The sequence below is a fragment of the Pholis gunnellus genome (assembly GCF_910591455.1).
Source record: "Pholis gunnellus genome assembly, chromosome: 2".
In the NCBI taxonomy this organism is placed as follows: domain Eukaryota; kingdom Metazoa; phylum Chordata; class Actinopteri; order Perciformes; family Pholidae; genus Pholis; species Pholis gunnellus.
The window spans coordinates 7636099-7656717 of NC_136536.1; the positions used below are offsets into that span (position 1 = coordinate 7636099).

A 20619-nucleotide genomic window follows, 5' to 3' on the forward strand; every position below is an offset into this window, starting at 1 on the left:
GACAATCAGTTAAAAAATGCCTTGATCGGCTCTGATACCAATCTTTGAGGATGGCTAAAGACAACCCCAATTAATACTTTACTATTACTGATAACGTTACTATATTTATTCATGAGACAGCAACGTTCTACATATGTATAGGTATGTTACTTGTGTGTTTCTGTACTTTTCTAAATAACAAACAAAACAATGTAAGACAAAACTGCAAGACACAGAAACTGGTACTTTTACTTTTTATTTTTGAGACCAGTAACTTGTGTTGCCTATCTACTGACCAGGTATGCTAAAGCATAAGCACATTGTCTGCTTTACACTGAGTGAAATTATAAAACACACTTTTTGCAAAAAACTACACACTGTTATCTGCATTAGACACATCATTTAAAACGGAGAGCCTATGAGTGTTGTTTGCTAAACACTGCCATTGAAATACCACACTCAATTATCAATCACCTGCACGCAGAATGCACCTGGGGTGAAAACACCTGTAACCAATTAGAGCGACTAGAAATCAGAGTTGAACACTATAAATATGATTCAGGTTTGCCCTTTGATGTAAACAACAATGGAGGCCAATTTCGGAGAGGGAGTTACTGTAGATGCAATATATGGAATTGTATAAAATTGTAATACAAGAGCTGTTGATATTGATTCGCAGCACTTTATAAAACTATAATATAATACAATGATAATTTGTAAAAGCCCCTAGAATTGAGAGTGAGCGTTTTATTATTCTCAGGGTTACTAGGATGTCTGTTATTGCTATGGGATAGGAAAGTTTGATCCACTGCTGGTGGCCATTTTGAAAAATGTCTGCCACGTAACTGTACGTTTGTGATGGCTGGAGTTACACTTTTGTTCCCAATATATCAACACATCTGCCAAATGTGATGCTTTTACAGTTATGTTACAATGATATGTTGAGCCAACGCGCTACCACAAGTTTTTTTTACTTGGCCCTTTTTCATTTTCCTTTTTATTTTATTGTGGTGGAAAATAATAATAAAACATACAAGCAAAGAAAGGACATTATTGTGTATGTGACCCATTTAGTAACTGCGCAGCGCCGGTGCTCTCTGATATCGTACTGCAGCTCTTCTGGACAAACCCCACATAGAGGGTCCATCACAGAGAGGGCCCGCTGCCACAGGCGTGCACAGAGCTTCCTTTCTTTAAGAAAAGGCAAAGGGGAATTCCTACACGCGGGATGCTGCAGTGATGAGAAGCCTTTTCATCCGGCTGTTTTTCAGAGTCTCCACTGGCTGCGATAATTACAGGGCCCGGGGCTGCACTTTGAGCTCACTGCGCTCATGCAGGCTCTTGAGAAAAAGCCGCGCGTCTGATTCTCACGGCACAGATATAAAACCACATACTGCGCGCACACTCACGCACACAAGCGCGCACGCCTGAGCCAGCGGAACCAGTCCGCACAGCTGCTCGGGGACATTCCTGTCGCGTCTCCCAACAACTTCAGTGACGGCAGCACCGGTGAACGACGTGAGCTGGTTGAAGGCATTTTCCCAGTAAGAATTGAGAGAATGTGGAGCGTCATTCCTCCTGCCAGACCTCACGGAAACTTTTGTCGGTAAACACAAACGCGGAGACGGAGAGAGGCGGCCACCGGAACCCGCAGTCTGTGCGTGTCGGTCACCGGAGATGATGGGAGTCTGACTAGATCCACTACGGGACGGAAACACCATGGCTGTGGACGGTAGGCGGCTTTTTGTAATTAAGACGTCGACATGTCATTAGAGAGAACCTACATTCAATGGAAACTTGAACTTAAAGCACGCATGGAGCTGGATTTTGTTAGTTTCACTCAGTAACCTACTCGTGAGACCGGTTTACCAGGTATGTTGGTGCGTCTGTTGACAAAACGCCTGCTATAGACTACCATCCAGTAACTGCATGAGGAAGTACAAAGGCTACAGTGTGAAGTGAAAACATTACATTAAATCCATAACACTGTAGGAAGTAAGAACTCTTTAAACTGTATGAATGTCATAGGGACATTATAGGGACGTTATGGTGGTGTTAATAAAAGAGGAGCAGGGTGGTCTGCTGATGGTCGAGGACTTGGTGCTGAAACGGACAGCCCACCAGAAATGACCAGTATCAGTCTAGTGGTGTGACTGTTGTTGTGGTCAGTTATTTTTTTGCATTGAAGTTACTCTTAATTGGACACTCACTGTGTTCCAAATTCTGGTGAAAATTCGTGTTGCTGATGTGTTGCTCTCTGTTTAATTTACAGAGCAGATTCAACCAAAAATACCCAGTGAAACATTTCATGCAGGCTAGACACTCCACAGCATGCTAAGTACGATTTTTGTTCATGAAAGAGTTTTTCTATCCGGTGCTGGCCGTTAATATGTGTGCTAGTTATAATGAGGACCTTTTTTCTTCTTCTTATAGACTACAAAACTAAAGGAAGGGAAAAAACTCAGTCTGACAAGTGGTCTTAATTAGATGTGTTTAATCCGGGGAAGGGGCACATTTATGGTTACTGCAGCAGCCTGGGGGGAGTAATAACACTGTAGGAGAGTTCATAAGCACACAGCGTCAAAGTTCCACCTCAAAGAAACAAAAATGGCATACAGAGTTTTATTCATAATAATCTGATGCTGCTGGTTCGCCTTGATGATTGCAGGACTCACTCCGCTCTCAGTGGGAGATATCGAGTGACAGAAAGGAGAAGCACGGCGCTAGAAAACCAAAAGACACTCTTTCATCTCCTCAAACCCTCACACCCCCCAACAGTCTCTCTCGTTACATCCTATTTTCAAATTCTCTTCTCAATTTAAGATATTGGAAATGCACGTCGACCCACACACACACACACACACACACACACAAGCACACACACACACACACACACAAGCACACAAGCACAGCTGCACACATACCTTCAAACAGGGTAAGAAAATTCTTCAAATCTGGCACATGAATCAGTAATGACCCGTAGCTCGCTGCCAGGATCTGTGCCAGTAACAGCATGTTTACTGTAGTACACACTTTCTTTAATTACTGGATTTTGGGAAGCCACCTGCTGTTGAGTGGGTTTGGATGCCTGCCTGCAGGCCTCGGCATTAATTAACAGAATTCGGCTCGCCTCACAAGCACAGAGTAGTAGTGTTACCCGAACTAGGACTTCTGTGAATTACCCATGAGCTTGTACAGCCTCAGGTGACTTTGAACATTACCTCATACCTGCTCAGTTTCAAAAGAGCAGGTACGAGCAGGCCCTTCATAATGACATCATCCCTGAGTGACGGGGTGTTCAGGTGGGTTATTTGCAAGTCACGCAAAGTTGGGGGATTTGTCTCATGCTGTTTTTACATTGTCAGTGGTTACGAGCAGATCCGGCTATCTAATCATTATACCCCCTGCTTTTAACTCTCCAGCGGCATCCAGTTTCAGTTTCTGCAGGCCAGCTGTGGAGTACAGGGCTCTGCCGGAGGACTTCAAGCACCAGCTGAGTCGACGGACAGGTGGGAACCTAACCTGGCATGACGGACGTGGGCAGAAAACCGCAGGAGGCAGGACAGTGAAGCTGCTGCAGCAGCCGGGCACAGAGGCCCTGCAGGTACTGAACACATCCGTGACCTCAACATGTCCAGTGGCACACCAGGTTCATGAACTGATGTTGTGTGGTACCCCTCGGGCTTTCTTCATCCTCCACTGTCAAGGAGACGTCTTTATTTCTTAAGCTCAACAAAACACAGTGGCAATATTGATTAAAATTTGAATTTTTGTTAGATAATCAGTGTATCCTTGATGTAGTTAGCCATTGCTAGGTACCGATATGTGATTTGAGCACTCCCTACGTTATTCTGTGTCGTTATTCAAATTATGGACTAACGTATATGATTGGTGAGGTTACAGGACTACAAGCTGCTGTGTGTTTTAACAGTCTGGTTATTACCCACAACCACACACTTTTATGATAAACAGAAACATATGCCCAATAGTTAGCAGTTAGCAGTATCAGCACCCTCTTTTTTCTTAAAAACTAATTTGTCTTTGACTTTAAATCACAGAAATCCTGACTTGGATTGATCCAAAAATAATTCTTAAAGTAGTATCTGTATCTGTAGTGGTTGCAGCATATGGAGTCAGAGATCATTCAGTCAGCCCCACTGCATTCCTACACAAAACAATTATAATGCTGACTATACAATCATTCTATAATTATATCTATATGTATGACTATACATGGGAATGATCCCCAGTGGTGTTCAGTAACTCTACTCTCAGATTTCTGTGCAGAAAGAAAAAACGTCATAGTCTGGCCGATGTGGCCGGTCGGCACACATTGTGGAAAATGGACACTTTCTTAGCAGAGAATGGAAGTTGCTCTCTCCCCAGCGGGTTGGTGGGCTCTAACAGCCTTTTAGTACAGTGTGGCTTTAAATAGCACCGGCCCTCCAACACTCGCACTGTGCTGCAGCAGCACTGTTGACTGAGAGCAGGAAGAAACAGACTTTAGTTTGGTATCAAATACTTGATGGTACACAGTCTGGGATTGTAGTTGTGCAAAGCCTTTTTTAAATTTTTTAAGATCTCTTTATGTGAAACGTCGTCAGATCCACTTCCAGTAGCCCTTCTGGTCCAGTTTTAATTTCATTTTTTAATGGATGTTCCTTTCGTTATCTGATGACAGCATTGTCTGCTCGCTGTCAAGAGGGACAATTCATGTGTGCAGAAAACTGTCCTCGTTTAAAGCCCTTGTCTTTGTCTTCACCCCATGAAAGAGTCGGTAATGAGCTGAAGCCAAAGCTGCAAACATAGAACTGGGCTGGGCTGATAACAGAGTTGTACACAATGCATTGTTTGTTTGCTTCAATCCTCTTGGACGCACATAATGTAGTGGTTGGTTTATTTTGGTTTTGGGGAACATAAACTTAATCAGTGTTCTGTGTCTGCACTGGAACATGTGAACAGTACTTTCACTTCTACCACAGTTCAGCTTTTTATCTTTCAGTTAGTTTAATTTACTGTTTTTCTACATTGTGTACCCTCATGCACTCTGCAACCACAGAGTCGTCACTAATGTACTGCACATGTTGGTATGAGAGCAGAAAAAGCTGTAAACACTCATTACAGTCTCTCTCTACAACACAATACATTCAGTAGTTGTTGAAAGAAAATAATAACCGTGAGCCATTTTTCACGCAAGAATGCCAAACAATCTTTAATTCCAGCTTCTAAATAATGAGGAGTTGCTGCTTTTATTTTCTGTTATTGTTCAGAATAAAACAAGCTATTTTCTTATTACCTTTGGCGTAAGGAAATTGTGATGGCCCTTTTTCACAATTGTCTGACATTTTATTTTTCAAACAATTTGTCACTTAATCAACAAATTAATCGGGAGATTAGTTAACAATGAAAATCATTACTCGCAGCCCGAGGAGAAAAGACGACATGGGTTTTTTGGGGGACAATACTGCATTCTGAACGCTGTCTGTTTGACACGCTGAAAACTATTTGTTTTTGATGAATTTAAGAAAATGTTTGCTTTCTATGAAATGTGTGAAACATTTCATAGGCATTGAAATGAGTCTTGAATGTACTGTCTGGCACTGGTCCTTTGTGTGATAATTCAGAATACATGCATCTATACAAAGGTCCAATTCAGAAGTCCAAGTATTCACATACCCACAAATGGCAACAATGCAGCATTTTAGGCAGCACCTAAACACTCTGAGGACATGAAGTGAGGCACGCTGTCCTCACAACAAGAGTGAAAGGAAAGGAAACCCGGTGTTCTTAAAGTGTAGAGCAGGAAGTATAAAGATAAAAGCAAACATTTAAAAGAAATTCCCACGACCATGGTGGATTGGAAGTCTTTCAGGAGGCCGAAAAATATCGACTCAGACTTGCTGCTCTGAATGCGTCTTTCTTTGGTTGTTATTTTGCTCCCCATTAGCTCTCTGTACTGTAACAACAACAGTAGCTCCTCTTCTGGAAGTCCACATGTATTTAAATGACAATGATACAAAACGTTTCTTACATCACCACTCACAAAAGGACTCAAACCAATAACTCAAAAACCCATCTGGTACAAACTCTACATCATATTACCATCATTAGAGAATTTAAATAATTTAAAACAACTTATATTTCACTAACCACAAAGACATCTTCATCAATATATTATATTATAGTATAGTTATTTATGCAGTTACTCAATTTCTTGTATAAATAGTCTTAACATTTTTGTATGTATATTTCACTACTTTTTGCCGTTGAAAAACAAAACGAAACAGAATCCCACTCTTGCTTGATATTTTACTGTTCTTTGTATTAAACTAGTTCTACAATAAATGCTAATTGTAGTGTCATTTTGTATGAAACATAGTAGTGAGTATCTTAAGTATAACATTGTATTCATTGTTGTTCTTCTCTTTGTGGCCAGTAAAGTCACAAACATTATGTTCCTTATTTAAATTCCTTTTTGTTGTGCTAGACAATATTACTCAAGGTGATAAAACTAACGCTTGAACCGACTGTTCTACATTTTTTTTTTACTCGTAAGATGTTGTTATTTTTTGTACTGAAGAATAACTCATTATGTTGGAGTAGTATATATATTTAAGTAAATATATATTTCCCAAAGAGGAAAGGGTTATTGTTTATGGCTCTGGGTGTTTCATTAGATCATGGAATGGATACTGAGATTATGGACACAACTTATTACAATGTAAAATGCACAATACTGAAACATAAGCTTCCGAAGATGAGTACTCCTTCTAATTAATTGACACGTAAAATCTAATGGGATTGTTTTTTTAAGACTCTTTCGTAGCTGGAACATACTCTCCTCACATCCTCCTTTATCAGATAGAGGTCTGACAAATTATGCAGACCTCCAGCACAAATCTTACGCCAGCCTTTTTTCTTTCTTTTTTTTTTTAACCACCACTTTCTTGCATATAAGAACATCTTGAGTTTGAGAAATGCTGAACCTGCTGAATTTTTAAAACTGATTGACTGATCAAAGGCCCATTTTGATTGGTCTTCCATAGCTTTACATCCTGTACTTCTTGTAAGATTAAAGAGCTGGATCTCATGATCACACTGGCCTATATGCTCCTCCAGCTGTGCATATGATCGCAATCGTCCCTGTGTGCTTTAATGAGTTTCAAACCTGTTTAGAGGGTTGATCCTGTCAGTCCCTCATGTACAGGCTTATGTGCATCTTGTACCCCGCCGTAAAAAACACAATTAGTCATTTTAATATGTTAGAGGTGTCGGTAGGCTAGCAGTTTCCCTCTGTTTACAGTCTTTTGCTAAGCTAATTGGCTGCTGCAGTAGCTTGATGTTTACTGTCCAAACGTGGTGTCAATCTTCTCATCTAACTCTCAGCAAGACAGCGTATTTCCCAAAATGTTGAAATATTCTTCTAATTCGTGTCCATCGCTGTATTTAACCGTATGTCTTCCTGTCTGTCTGCAGTACCGTTCCAGTGACAACTATGGGATATATCACACAAGCCCAACACAGCCCAGCCTGATCCGCCCCGTCGTGCTCTGGACACAACAAGATGTTTGTAAATGGCTGAAGAAGCACTGTCCACACAACTACCTGACCTACGTGGAGGCGTTCTCCCAGCACGCCATCACAGGTCACACTGCGAAGATCATCAGCACACGTACAAATGGAGAGTGGATTGAAGAATCCCCAAAATAAAAGCAACATTTATTTTTGCTCTCACTCTCTAGGCCGCGCGTTGTTGCGTCTGAATGGGGAGAAGCTGGAGAGGATGGGACTAGTGCAAGAAACACTTCGGCAGGAGTTGCTGCAACAGGTGCTGCAGCTTCAGGTGCAGGAGGAGGGACGCAACTTGCAGCTGCTCAGCAGAGGTGAGGGTGTGCGTTTTTACTTTTTCACACTCAAACCTCAACTTTAAAGGAATAGTATGACATTTAAGGAGATATACATATACAACAGAGAGATTTATACTAATATAAATCTATGGAAATATGAAATCTCAGTTTTTGTACAAATTAAATAAGCTTTTGAGGTGCTGGTAGGTGGTGTGTGTTACCTTGTGTGCTAAAAGCTCACCTGCTGATGGCTGTAGCTTCTAATCAACAATACAGACATGAGTCGTATCAATCTTTGTTTCCCAAAATGTTTGATTTGAATGTTTGGAATAATCCAAAACGTATTAATCTTTCTGTCACTCACAGGTTCCTTCGGAAGAATATCGTAGCCAGATTGCTGGAAGATTTGGATGCCGTGGGACTCTGGGATATTTACCCCAAATAAACTCAAATGTGAATCAGACCTGTGGGAGAAATCCATCCAGCGAGTTATGTTGTTGAGTGGAAGTTGGCAGCTTTTCATGCTGCACAACGAACTGACACAATCTTTGCGGACTGTCAATGAACTGTGATGGGAAAGCACCGAGACAATCTGCTTTGTAAATGTATTGCTCTATTAACTATTTCTCTCTTACTGTCTCTACCTCTTTCTCTCTCTGTGAAGCTTTTTTTTTTTATGTCAAAAAGTAAAACGAGTAAATAAAAAAAAATATCATCACATCAACGCTTTTAGTGCAGATGCCTGCTGAAATGCCAGGAATGTGTTCGTTACCCTAGAAAATGCAGTTGTGAGGAAGCACGTGATGATAAACTACATTACCCATAATCCCACGGCACGGATAAGAAGGAATCCAGCTGATGCCGCCGGCTCCGAGGTCGCAGGATCCCCATGGAAGCGGAGTGCAGGAGAATAATGTCGTCCCGTTCGGACAGGTACACGATGGTCCTCGTATCTTCTACCTCTGTTTGAAATCTGTGTACCGAAATTATTCGTGTGTTTTTTTTATTTTGATTCAGTCGGCAGCAGCGTCGTGATCCGGTCATGTAACGCTAACCACACTGACTCCCCTCCTCCAAACAGCAAAAGCATCCAATATGTTTCGTTTCTAACATTTAATGTTATTACATTAAAACCCATTTCTGTTAGTATTAATTCATCGGACTATATAGTGACATATCGGGGGCTGTAGACCCATCACATGTGTGGGAAACATGAAGCTCTTCAGAAGTAGGTGAGCTACACGTTGACGTCAGACGTTAGTCACAGGCACTAATAAGAAAATACCAGAATATTCCTAAAATATACAGAAATAAACCTTTTAAGTCTATTTAGTCTTTAGATAGAAGATAGAATTTGATTTTCTATATGTTTCTGTCTATTTTTTCAGTTCTTTGATTTAGAGTAACCTTAAAAGATACACACACACACACACACACACACACATATATATATATATATATATATATATATATATATATATAATTATTTCTAAATGAATTCGAAACATACACACTTTATGTAAATATCACCCTTTCAACCCTCTGCTATTTTATTTCCCTGTCTGTATGTTGCTGCCAATAGGCAGTGGAAGAAGTATTTACTTTAAGTCAATCTTTGTGTCGTGTTCTTTACTTACTTACTTTATTTACTAAAGTAAAAGCAGCAATACTACGCCATTAAAAAGACGTTGTAAGCAAAAGCCCAAAATTCAAAATATGACTTACGTGAAAGTACATAAGTGATTCAAAATGTACTTAAAATATGAAATGTTAAAGTACTGCTGTCATGGTGATGTTATAATAATTGGATCTAAATTTGATTTGAATTACTTTTTTAAGATGAAAATGCGCTATAGGTCAAATTTAGACTGAAGGACTTGTAATGGAGTATTTCGTAATGGGGTATTGCTACTTTGTATTCTGTTTCTCACACTGTAATTCTGCTGTTATTCTCGTGTGAACATGTGACTTCTATCTGTCCCGGAGGAGGGACCCTTCTCTGTTGCTCTTCCTGGCGTTTTGGCCTTATTTGCTCGTTTTAAGAGCTCTAAGAACAGATGGTGTTGTACATTATATAGATTGTACAACCATGTGAGGAAAATAGGGCGTATAAATAAATTAGCTTATTTTGCCTGACTAGAAAAAAAAAGAAATGGCAACAAATGACTCAAACAAACTAAGAAAATCCTTCCTTTAGGACTCGGAAAGGCAGAGCTGGTTAGGGCTGAAACGATTAGTCAATTCATTGATTAGTCCTAATATCAGGATGATCTGCTTTATGTAATTGTACGCTGAATATTTTGGAGTTTTGAACTGTTGGTCAAACAAAACAAGACATCTGAATACTTCATACGTCCTGTTACAATACGACTAGTTTGGGCTCATCAACACATCTGATGAGGTAACTAAGAGGAAGGATCAGCAGAAGACGGCCGTCCCGTCCTGCTTTTGCTTACCAGTGTCTCTATTAATACCAGCCAAGCAGCACGTTGCTGCCAGTGTTACAGTGATCCTCTTAGTGTCTGACACACACACACACACACACACACACACACACACACACACACACACACACACACACACACACACACACAGAAAGGAGGGCACATGGACAGCAGCACTGAGAGATTTTTCAGATGATTGTTTAGTCTCCATAGATGCAGACTGTGACTGGACACAGTGAACGCAGACTACAAACAAACCAAACTAAACACCTTTTTGACTTTTGGTCAGTGTTACTCTGTTGAGTTGCTGCTGTGACAGGCGAGCTGGAGGGTAGCAGGTTGTTGTCTAAAGCAGACATGACTCTGCTCGACTGCGCAGGAGCCAGAATCTCTGGCTGTTGGTCCTTGAGGTCTGACCGCAGGTAAGATCTGACTGTTTGTGTTGTTGTTTTCTCTCAGCGCAGGCAGGATGCTAGTCCCCCCCCCACAAAGCTCACAAACACGCTGTGCATGTGTGAGCTATAAATAAAGTCCGTAAAAAGGGGTTTGTTGAGAGGTCGGAGGAAGTGCTGGATCTAGGTTAGTCTGCAGGGATTTTGGTGTGTTCTGTTTGTGCTCAGTCACAGAGGATTGTCTATAGTGTCTCTTCGGTTTGTATGTAGTTGTGCATCACAAACAATGAGAAAATGAACAGAGGTACTACTTTGATTTCTAATTACTGCCTGTGGGAATGCAGGTGTCCCTACAGGTGGCATCAGATTGTGACGCAACAGCTTGGCTGACTTTTATTTGTTCCATAGTTAGAGTAGCATTGACACAATCCAGGCAGTGGTGGAGGAAGTATTCAGATACTTTACTTCCAATTCCACACTGTAAAAATACTCCAGTACCACTTCTGCATGAAAATGTTTAAGTATCAAATCGTAGTCATTGTGGAGAAATGGCCCTTTTGGGTGTATGAAGTATATCTACTGTAATGAGACAGTACACAACACAACACAAGACAGTGCACAACCAACATGTGTTTACAAAACCCTAATAAATGTATGACTATATATAACTTTATAGCTGTTTATATATGTATATATATATATTAATCCGTGAAGTAACTACAGCTGTCACATAAATGTAGTGCAGTAAGAAATACATATTTTCCTCTGAAATGTAGTAGAGTAGAATTATATAACATAAAGTACCTCCAATTTTGGTTTTAAGTGGCACAGCAGCTGTATTTGACCTCACAGCGGCCCACCGCTTAAAGGGGAAAACTAATAAACAGTCTGACGCAACACACAACAATGTGTTTGTGTGAATGCACCAAGGTGCTTTCTTCTTGCACAGCAGGTTTTGGGAAATTGCATCTCTACACTTACTGTAAGTTGTTCACTGCAGTTGCTCCTGTTTGTCAGGCAGACAGAAAAATGTGACATTTCTTTCATTTATTTTCTTGTACTCTATACACATTTATAATTCAAAGTTGCTGATTATTTTTCTGTCATTTGGCTAATCAATCAACTAATTGTTCCAGCTATATTTTTTAAAGCCACTACATTTAGCCAATATATTTATTTAAACTTTAAATCGAAGCTCGACTTGCCCAGTGTTACCTAATATCTGTCTGCAATAGCAATAAAGTCTGGAGACCACATTAAAAATAATATTCTTCACTTAATAGCATTTTCTGGAGCTTTTAACCACATCTCAAGGCCTTCATCAGCGGATGGAGCTTGCTCAGTACAGCAGGTATGCTGAGGAAGCTCTGATGAAGACTGTGAGATATGGTTAAAGCTCGTAAGTGGACCTTAAGTCAACCATACTACATGTTTAGTACCCTACACGTGTTGTGTAACACCTGCATTTCATGTACAAAATAAGTCGGTATGTGCTATCAAATCGTCACAAAAGATAATATGATGATTTCTGATTCTTGGTGTGTTGTTGTAGTTGAAGTATGGCAGCTCTTTGTTAGTGCACACTGTGAAGAGAAGCCATCCAGTCGTCCACCTGACTGTGTAGACTTGTGTGTGTGTTCAGGCTGTAACTTGCCCTGCTGTTTACTGTCTTGCAGTGGGAGCGGGGAGGACTCGTTGGACCGGCTCCTGCCCCCCACCGCGGCCCCGCGCAAGAAGAGCACTACCTCACTGAGTAAAACCGAGCCACCTCTGCTCCGCACGGGCACACGCACCATCTACACCGCCGGCCGACCTCCCTGGTATGACGAGCACGGAGCGCAGTCAAAAGAGGCCTTTGTCATCGGTACGACGCTCACTGATGATGTTTTCACTCCTCCTGACTGTTTTCTTCTTTCATCACCTTCGTGCCAAGTTGTGGTTTCCTCTTCTGTCTTCTTCTACCCATAAACACTTTACTGCTATCACACATGCATTCCGCCAGACAACATTAGACACACTCTGAAAAACACACATAATGGGCCATTGACATGCTGTGTGGATCTGCAGGGTTGTGTGGGGGCAGCGCCTCAGGGAAGACCACCGTGGCCAATAAGATCATTGAGGCTCTGGATGTGCCGTGGGTTGTGCTGTTGTCTATGGATTCTTTCTACAAGGTGAGAGACTGACTCATGCATTTTACGCTTTCTTATTATTATCATTTATCTGTGGGGTCATTGTGGGATGACATTTATTCGTTATTTTATATGAATTAAAAATTCACATTCAGTCACAACACCTCAAAGCAATAAGTGCCGCTCTGCTGTCACAGTTTTAAGATAATAAACTGTTGTGGTAACACTTAAGATAAAGGGCACCAATGAAAAACGTACTTAGTACACAAATAACGGGGTATCTAGAAATATAATACACTGTAAGCACTTCTTTAATTACCTCTATACACCTATACCTTGAATTGGAGACAAACTGCATGTGACACTTTCACTTAGTAAAACAATTAATTATGTTAATTATAATTACAATACTATTTCTTCAGCGCACCCTCGAAAGGGGAACGACTTGCCACACTATTTTTTATGCTGTATCGATCTCTGTGACAGGACAGAAAAAAACGTTATTGTCGCCATGGGGAAGATCTTTGCCCTTCTCTCACAGCCCGGTAAAACACAGAGCACTGACCTGAACATAAAACATAACTAATACATTCAAACATATTACAACATATCTAAAGAGAAATGCTAAATACACACAAGCAGACATAAAATAATGTTCAGAGACATTAGAAGAAAAGCTACCAATGTTGTGAGGGAAAGCAGAGAACTCTATAATTATCAACGTTTGGTGGAAAATTCGCTTACTTGCTTTCTTGCAGAGAGTCACATGAGAAGATCGATACCAGTCCAGGTATCGTTATTCTCATTTAACTCTGCCACAAATTGAATAAGCATGAGGAGCTATTCCTTTTAAAGTGCAATATCAGCAACCGTCCTGTGAACCAGCGAACTTTCATCTGCTCTGTTTTACAGGTTCTATCCTCGGAGGAGCAGACTTTGGCAGCAAGTAACGATTACAACTTTGATCATCCGGGGGCATTCGACTTTCAGCTGCTGGTTGCCACCCTGCGAAAGCTGAAGCAGGGCAAGAGTGTGAAGATCCCGGTGTATGATTTCACCACACACGGAAGACAGAAAGACTGGGTGAGTTGTCTCGTTTCCACAGAAAACTCCCCAATGGCGCATTCCTCAAAGACTCAAACATGTTGAAAGATTAAACATGTATCCTGTAATTTAGTAAAGTAGAAGACAATGTGAAGCCTTCTGCTTTTCTGTGGATTGATTTTTCAAAGCTGAAAAGATATTGTTAACTTAAATAAAATATTGTTGTTTAAAAAAAAGTGTTTCCTACAGTGACATCCTGCAGCTTTAATCTTTGAAAAAGCTGAGCTGACTGAACATGAAGCAGCTTTGAAGACTGTTGGTTTTCTCTCCGCTTTGTGCAGAAAAATGTCTACGGTGCCAGCGTAATAATATTTGAAGGAATTATGTCTTTTGCGGACAAAGAGCTTCTTCAGGTGAGGCAATATGTTTTCTTTTTGACAAATTCCTGAGTGAAGTGAAAGCAATCACCACCGGGTATTGTTGTTTGAGCAGCTGCTTTAGTAGCAAAGTGAATACTATTGAACCGTTTTGGGGGGGGGGGGGGGTTGTTCTTCCCACCTGCAGCTCCTAGATATGAAAATCTTTGTGGACACGGATTCAGACATTCGGCTGGTCCGCCGGCTGCGCAGGGACATCACAGAGCGCGGCCGGGACATTGAAGGCGTCATCAAACAATACAACAAGTTTGTGAAGCCGGCCTTTGAACAGTACATTGAGCCGACCATGAGGCTGGCTGATATTGTCGTGCCGAGAGGTGAGACTTCCTTTAAATAACTTCAAGTAGAACTATTTGACACATTGTTGACTTCAGAGAACAGATCAACATCTTCTTGTCATTCCTTCTAAGGTGGTGGGAACATGGTGGCCATTGATCTGATAGTCCAGCATGTTCACAGCCAGCTGGAGGAGGTGAGCGTCCAAAACACTGATTGTACATGAGAGGCTGGCGCCACCATGTGTCCGAAAGCTGTAACATACAGACAGAAAGAGAGACTCGTAACTGTTTGCACAATAAAATGATTCCAAGCTCAGTATTTTGTATTCTCAACAAATCCCACGAAAAGACCAACAGAGGCTTATTTCTCTGTGACATAGATCTTTATTGAAAAAATAAACTATAACAAACACATGAGTTTAATAGCTTTTTACTAAATCTGTTTTATTTCTTTGGTGATTTTTTTTGTTTCAGTGTAATATGAATTCTTCGTTATCCTTCAGAAAATATCAACTAATAGTTAACAGAATTTTTTCTGCGTAACAGCGCTGTGTTATGTTATCTTTGCAGAGGCCCGTTGTGTCAGAAAGAGGTAAAACTATTTCAGAGAGATTAAGAATGAAAGAATTCATTAGCAGCTGAGCTTAATACATCTGGTTAATGTATCTGTACCAACTTTGAACTGGAGCCACACTGTAGCACTGGGTGACTTATCGCTCCTATTCTGTATTCCTTTAGAGTCGGACTCCGTCCCTGCTGCCGTAAATACTCATTAGCACCAAATCAGCAGCAGAAAATAGTCCCAGACAAATGAACTATTTATTGTTTAAAAAAGTTTGTGAAAAACTACAGTTCCCACCATTTTTTAAAACATGAAACTACACATTTGTTACAAGTGTTTAAAGATTTACCTCTTCAGCAGAAATGAATGGGTCTGACGGGCTGTGGACGTCTTCTCACCATCTTTATTGTTTTACCCCATCTCTCTCTTACCCTCTCTTAATGCAGCGTGAGCTCAGTGTAAGGTATGCGCACACATATCTTGACTTTTTCGTCTTCTGGCTTATTGTTATCGGAGATGTTGAGTCGTTGTTGTGTACACACCGAACACACTCTCTCTGTCTGTCTGCTTTTAGTGGCTTGGTCGTAATAATTACTCTCTGTCGTCTTGAGTGCAGCACAATAACACAGTAAAACCTTCTGATCTGAACAACCTTTCCTCGGTCTCAGGGCGCTGCTGGCCTCCGCTCAGCAGACTCAGCCGCTGCCCCAGACGCTCAGCGTGTTGGAGAGTACGCCGCAGGTCAAAGGCCTGCACACCATCATCAGGTACCTAACAACTTTAAACAACTTTAAATACAACTTTGAGTCCTCGTAACAGCTCATACAATATGAGTTTTAATACCTATTTTTTTTTTCCTGTAATGCAGGAATAAAGGAACCAGTCGAGATGAGTTTATCTTCTACTCAAAGAGATTAATGCGGCTTCTCATAGAACATGCACTGACGTTTCTACCGTCTCAGGTGGGTGGACTGTAAAGTGAATATTAAAGTGGCTAGAATCAATATTTTTATATTGATAATGGATAAGCGTGACTACTTGTATGTGAAAGAGGTCGCTCGTAGTGATGGATCCTCGACTCTTGCTCTTCCCCTCAGGTCTGTGCATCATTGTTTGGGTTTTACAGCCCGCTGTACTTTTACTCTCTCGGTTCACTCTCACCGCTCAAATCGGTGGCATTTAACTTACTACTTTCCAGGCAGCCATCAGTTTTAGTTTCTGCCAATATAGTTTTGCAGAGACATGAAGCTTGCTTGAGATAATTATAATAATCACACTCTGACTGTTATTTTAATTATGGGTTTTGTCACAGGTTTTGTCACATGGTAATGAAGCTGAATATAGCTAGTTTGAAAACTCCTAATCAACACCTCAAGAGTCAACTTCAAGTTCAAACTTGATCCTAAAGACAAAGCTCTTTGGCAGCCAACTCTCACCTATCAGTTATAGTTTGAATGCACCAACAAGGAAGTGTTTTCAACACAGTTTTAGCTTCCAACAACGTACCAGACAAACAATAAATGTGACTGAACGCCCTCTGGGATGTAGTGTCTAAAGCAGAGTTCAAGTCTCTGCAAGTTGAATTTAATACCATTCTGACATCAACCAAACCGGGATCAAGCAATCGTAACTAAAATTGGAATTGGAAAATGGTTGGTATTAAAGTTATGTGGCCATTTGTGGTGAATGTCCTAAAGCAAACAATCCTTGTTTGCGGCAGTGATACAGTACATATACTACAGAACTGTCTAACACATTCACGACACAAAGTTCCATATAAACCCTTTTACAGCAGACGACATCAAACATATGCGGCCGCATGTTGGCAGCAGGAGCGGGGCTTTGACCCAGCAATCCAGTTACATTGAATTAAAACTGTTAACAGCATCAAATGTCTGGTTGTTGCATGTTCGGTTGTCAGTATTGATATTCTAACCGCTGCCTCAAGTAATACATAATACATGTTTAACAAGTGACCGTGGTCACTGCTGACTTTTAGCCGAATGTGTCCGCGGTTGCTCGTAGTAATTTACACGAATGGTGGGCGTAGATAAAGAGGACACCTACATGTTCGGTCCTTGTTTTCAACAGCTGCCAACACTACCAGCAACCACGGACGCGTTCTGCAAAGAGTCACCAGTTAACACGGTCACTAGTTAAACAGAAACACCAGTGGCGTCCATGGCTGTGACTGATAAAAAAATGCTCTTGTTTGTATTGCCCATTTTAAAACTCGATAAACTCTGAGTCTACATGTCATGTACATAATGTCAAATACCATGACATGTACAAGCATCTCGTGACTTGTATGCTCGTAAAACTGGCGTAGCATTACACTAGATTTCATCTATACATCTGACCACTAAATATTGGGCCACTTGCTCTATAAAAGCACACAGATCTGGAAAGTCAACTTGTTTGGTTTGCATTCTCCATCTTTGTGGGTTACTGCCCTCACATAGCTTGACAAGCTATTGCACTTCCCTTCTTCTGTTGGCAAACTGCATGCTCACACGTATGTACTTCTTTGTTTACACACTACAAAAGAGTCTATATGTGTACAAAAACATGCATAGATTATCTTCTTAGATCTCCATATATGGGAGTTGTGTGTTTGTGTAATAAAATGATATTTCTTCTGTGTCTTCGAACAGTCGTGTGTAGTCCAGACTCCACAGGGCCATGAGTACGAAGGCCGCAGCTATAAGGGGAAAGGGGTGAGTGATGCCCTGGTTTTACGAGGTCTTGTTAACTTCCAGTCGAGTGTGTCCGCGGGGGTTTCTGTCATCCCACTTGCTCCACTGCCTCGTCTCCGCAGATCACCGGTGTGTCCGTCCTGCGGGCGGGAGAGACCATGGAGCCCGCCCTGAGGGCTGTGTGCAAGGACGTCCGCATTGGCAAGATCCTCATCCAGACCAACCTTGACTCAGGCGAACCAGAGGTAGAAAACATTTGCCATTTTCTGCCAAATCCCCTTCACATCACATCTTGAGAGCAAGACTTTATACGATAAGATGGTGTCTCAAAAATTGCATCAAAAATGTTTTGATTGTTTGTTTTTTTTCCCCTTCTTCCACATGATGTGTGTCTCCGTGGTAACTACCCTTCCTGCTTTTGTAACCATGGTAACCTGTCTCCTCCTCCTCTGGCCTCGCCAGCTGCATTACCTGCGTCTGCCCAAAGACATCAGCGAGGATCATGTCATCCTAATGGACAGCACCGTCTCCACCGGCGCTGCTGCCATGATGGCAGTACGAGTCCTATTGGTGGGTGGATATTAACATCATTATTCTTCAGTAAGACGACAAGAGGACCCGTCTCCTCTTGATCAGTCAACATGTTTTATTACTCATCTGTGGGGTTATTGATTGGGAGTTTATTTCTGTCCCAGTGGGATTAGTTTAGCATTATTTCTGCAGATATTGTCTTCTCTTTCCAATTACCAACTATTCCTCTGATGATCATCAGGTAGGTACTGACTGTGATGTGTGTGTGTGTGTGTGTGTTGTGTGTGTGTGTGTGTGTGGCTGAGCAGGATCACGAGGTGCAGGAGGAAAAGATCGCGTTGGTGTCGCTGTTGATGGCAGAGCTCGGGGTGCACTCTGTGGCCTACGCCTTCCCGAAGGTCAAAATCATCACTACCGCTGTGGACAAGAGTCTGGACGATTTGTTACATGTAATTCCTGGTATCGGTAAGTCATCACATGCACCCTCTCACTCTTTCTGTCGCTGTGCTGTTAAATCAGAAGGCATGCATCGAGCATTTAGTCCATAATGTAATTTATTTGAACTTTTTGAGTTTCTCAATCTCGGAAGAACTTTAACTTGAATTACAGGTGACGTGCAAAACCTATAACTTCTATTTCATAAGATGTTGGCAGCACACAACTCCGTCTCGAGGGTGCACGGTTTTTAATTTTATGCAGGATCTAAAAATGTCCACGGTCTTTGCTTCCGATAAAAGATAATAAACGTTTGTGTTTCAAGTTGACGGATTTAATTTCATGTCCCAGCAGATTCTAATTTTGTACTTGTGTCACTTCAGATTTGAAGCGAGCACTGCTCTTGATCAGCACTGTGACTAAACTGCACAATATGCACATCAGATAGATCAGTCTGGTGTTTGCAAACATAAATAGTTACACGTAATTACATAATTGAACATTACCGTCAAACAGTAAGATTAACATTCAATGTATTGTGTTACACCAATTGATTGAAGTGAGTGAATCACTCACAATTTCATCCTTTTTAGAAAACCATCACTGAGCTCTTTATTTCCACATCCTCCAACCGTTGCAGCCATTTAGTTTGACTGTGTCTTCATGCTGTTTTTTCATTATTTTCTTCAGCCTCTAACCTGCTGATGAACAGCAGCTCTGAGCCCACTGTGCTGTGTTTTCAGGGGACTTTGGGGACCGGTACTTTGGGACAGACACGTCCGACAGCTGGAGTGATGAGGACCAGGAGCAGCCGTCGTACTGACACACACATCTGTGAGCCACTGTGAAAGGAAATACAAACACTACTTGAAAACTCCCGTTATCGTGCATCCTCTCCTTCAGGCATACAGCATAACCAGCAAAAAAAACAACAACTGTTGTATTCACTTTTTGTTTACATGATCTTTTGTACTCTTATACAACAGGTGAGTCTCGGACAACTTGAATGTCAGAGGGAAAGAAGGATATTTTGCTCTATTTACAACTGAGTGTTCATAATTTTCATACAGAAGGTGAAACGGTGCCATTACCTTTGAGCTACATTAGATATACTAAATGGTTTGATCCGGGATTGCACCAGTTTGTGAATCCTGTACTTAGTAACTCTGAGAAAGTTTAAAATTAGTAATTTACTAAATTAGGTTGCACCATCAAAACTTAACTTGTAATGTGTAAATCGGCTGCTAGCAAACATATAAAACAGTCCAATCAACTGTGTCAACATGGAGTCCCCCAACTGACATTATGAGCAGCATACTTAGTTATTTATAAGAAATGTAATTTAAAATCATTATTAAACAGCAGGTCAGAATTGTCGACCAAAACCCACTAAATCTAAACGGCTCCTTTTAACAAGCTAACGTTAGTTTTGTCAGTTGGTTCGGTTGGCTTTGCTTCAGTTTCACCTGCCAGTCCTGTAGAAACTAATACATGAGAACTAGTTCGTATGGTGCAACCCGTTTTATTTTAATGATTCACTTATCTTCAAAACACCCTAACGGCTTCGTTGCTCTTTTTGTAAAACACAAGCAAAATGGTGATGTTATTTGTTACAGAAAGATGAAATAACATCAATATACACTAACATAACTGATTTGGTTCATATTGTACAAATCGAGCAAGAAGATAAGTCTTTTCCAGGCACCATGTTTTTTGGGATCAGTTAAAAGCAACACACCTTGAGAAACAAGTTACAAATCTTTTTGATCATGCAAGAAATGGAATATTTTTTCATCCAGATGTCTTTGAGGTCTCTGGAAACACCATCAGAATAGTGTTAAG

General features: G+C 41.0%; 2 protein-coding genes across 2 annotated transcripts; both read left to right on the forward strand.

Moving 5' to 3' along the window:
• Positions 1 to 1463: 1463 nt before the first annotated feature.
• samd10a (sterile alpha motif domain containing 10a) lies at positions 1464 to 8539 on the forward strand. Its single transcript, XM_079179925.1, has 5 exons — positions 1464 to 1711; positions 3402 to 3583; positions 7456 to 7624; positions 7722 to 7862; positions 8193 to 8539. Exons 1-5 carry the CDS (start codon positions 1699 to 1701, stop codon positions 8213 to 8215), a joined length of 528 nt encoding a protein of 175 aa, XP_079036051.1. The 5' UTR covers positions 1464 to 1698; the 3' UTR covers positions 8216 to 8539.
• Positions 8537 to 19692, forward strand: uckl1a (uridine-cytidine kinase 1-like 1a). The gene is made up of 15 exons (XM_079179913.1): positions 8537 to 8759; positions 12339 to 12526; positions 12730 to 12836; positions 13707 to 13877; positions 14180 to 14251; positions 14403 to 14592; positions 14686 to 14747; positions 15562 to 15578; positions 15784 to 15882; positions 15984 to 16077; positions 17770 to 17832; positions 17934 to 18056; positions 18274 to 18381; positions 18651 to 18807; positions 19521 to 19692. The coding sequence occupies exons 1-15, from the start codon at positions 8716 to 8718 to the stop codon at positions 19598 to 19600; spliced, it is 1575 nt and encodes a 524-aa protein (XP_079036039.1). The 5' UTR covers positions 8537 to 8715; the 3' UTR covers positions 19601 to 19692.
• The last annotated feature ends 927 nt before the right edge of the window (positions 19693 to 20619 follow it).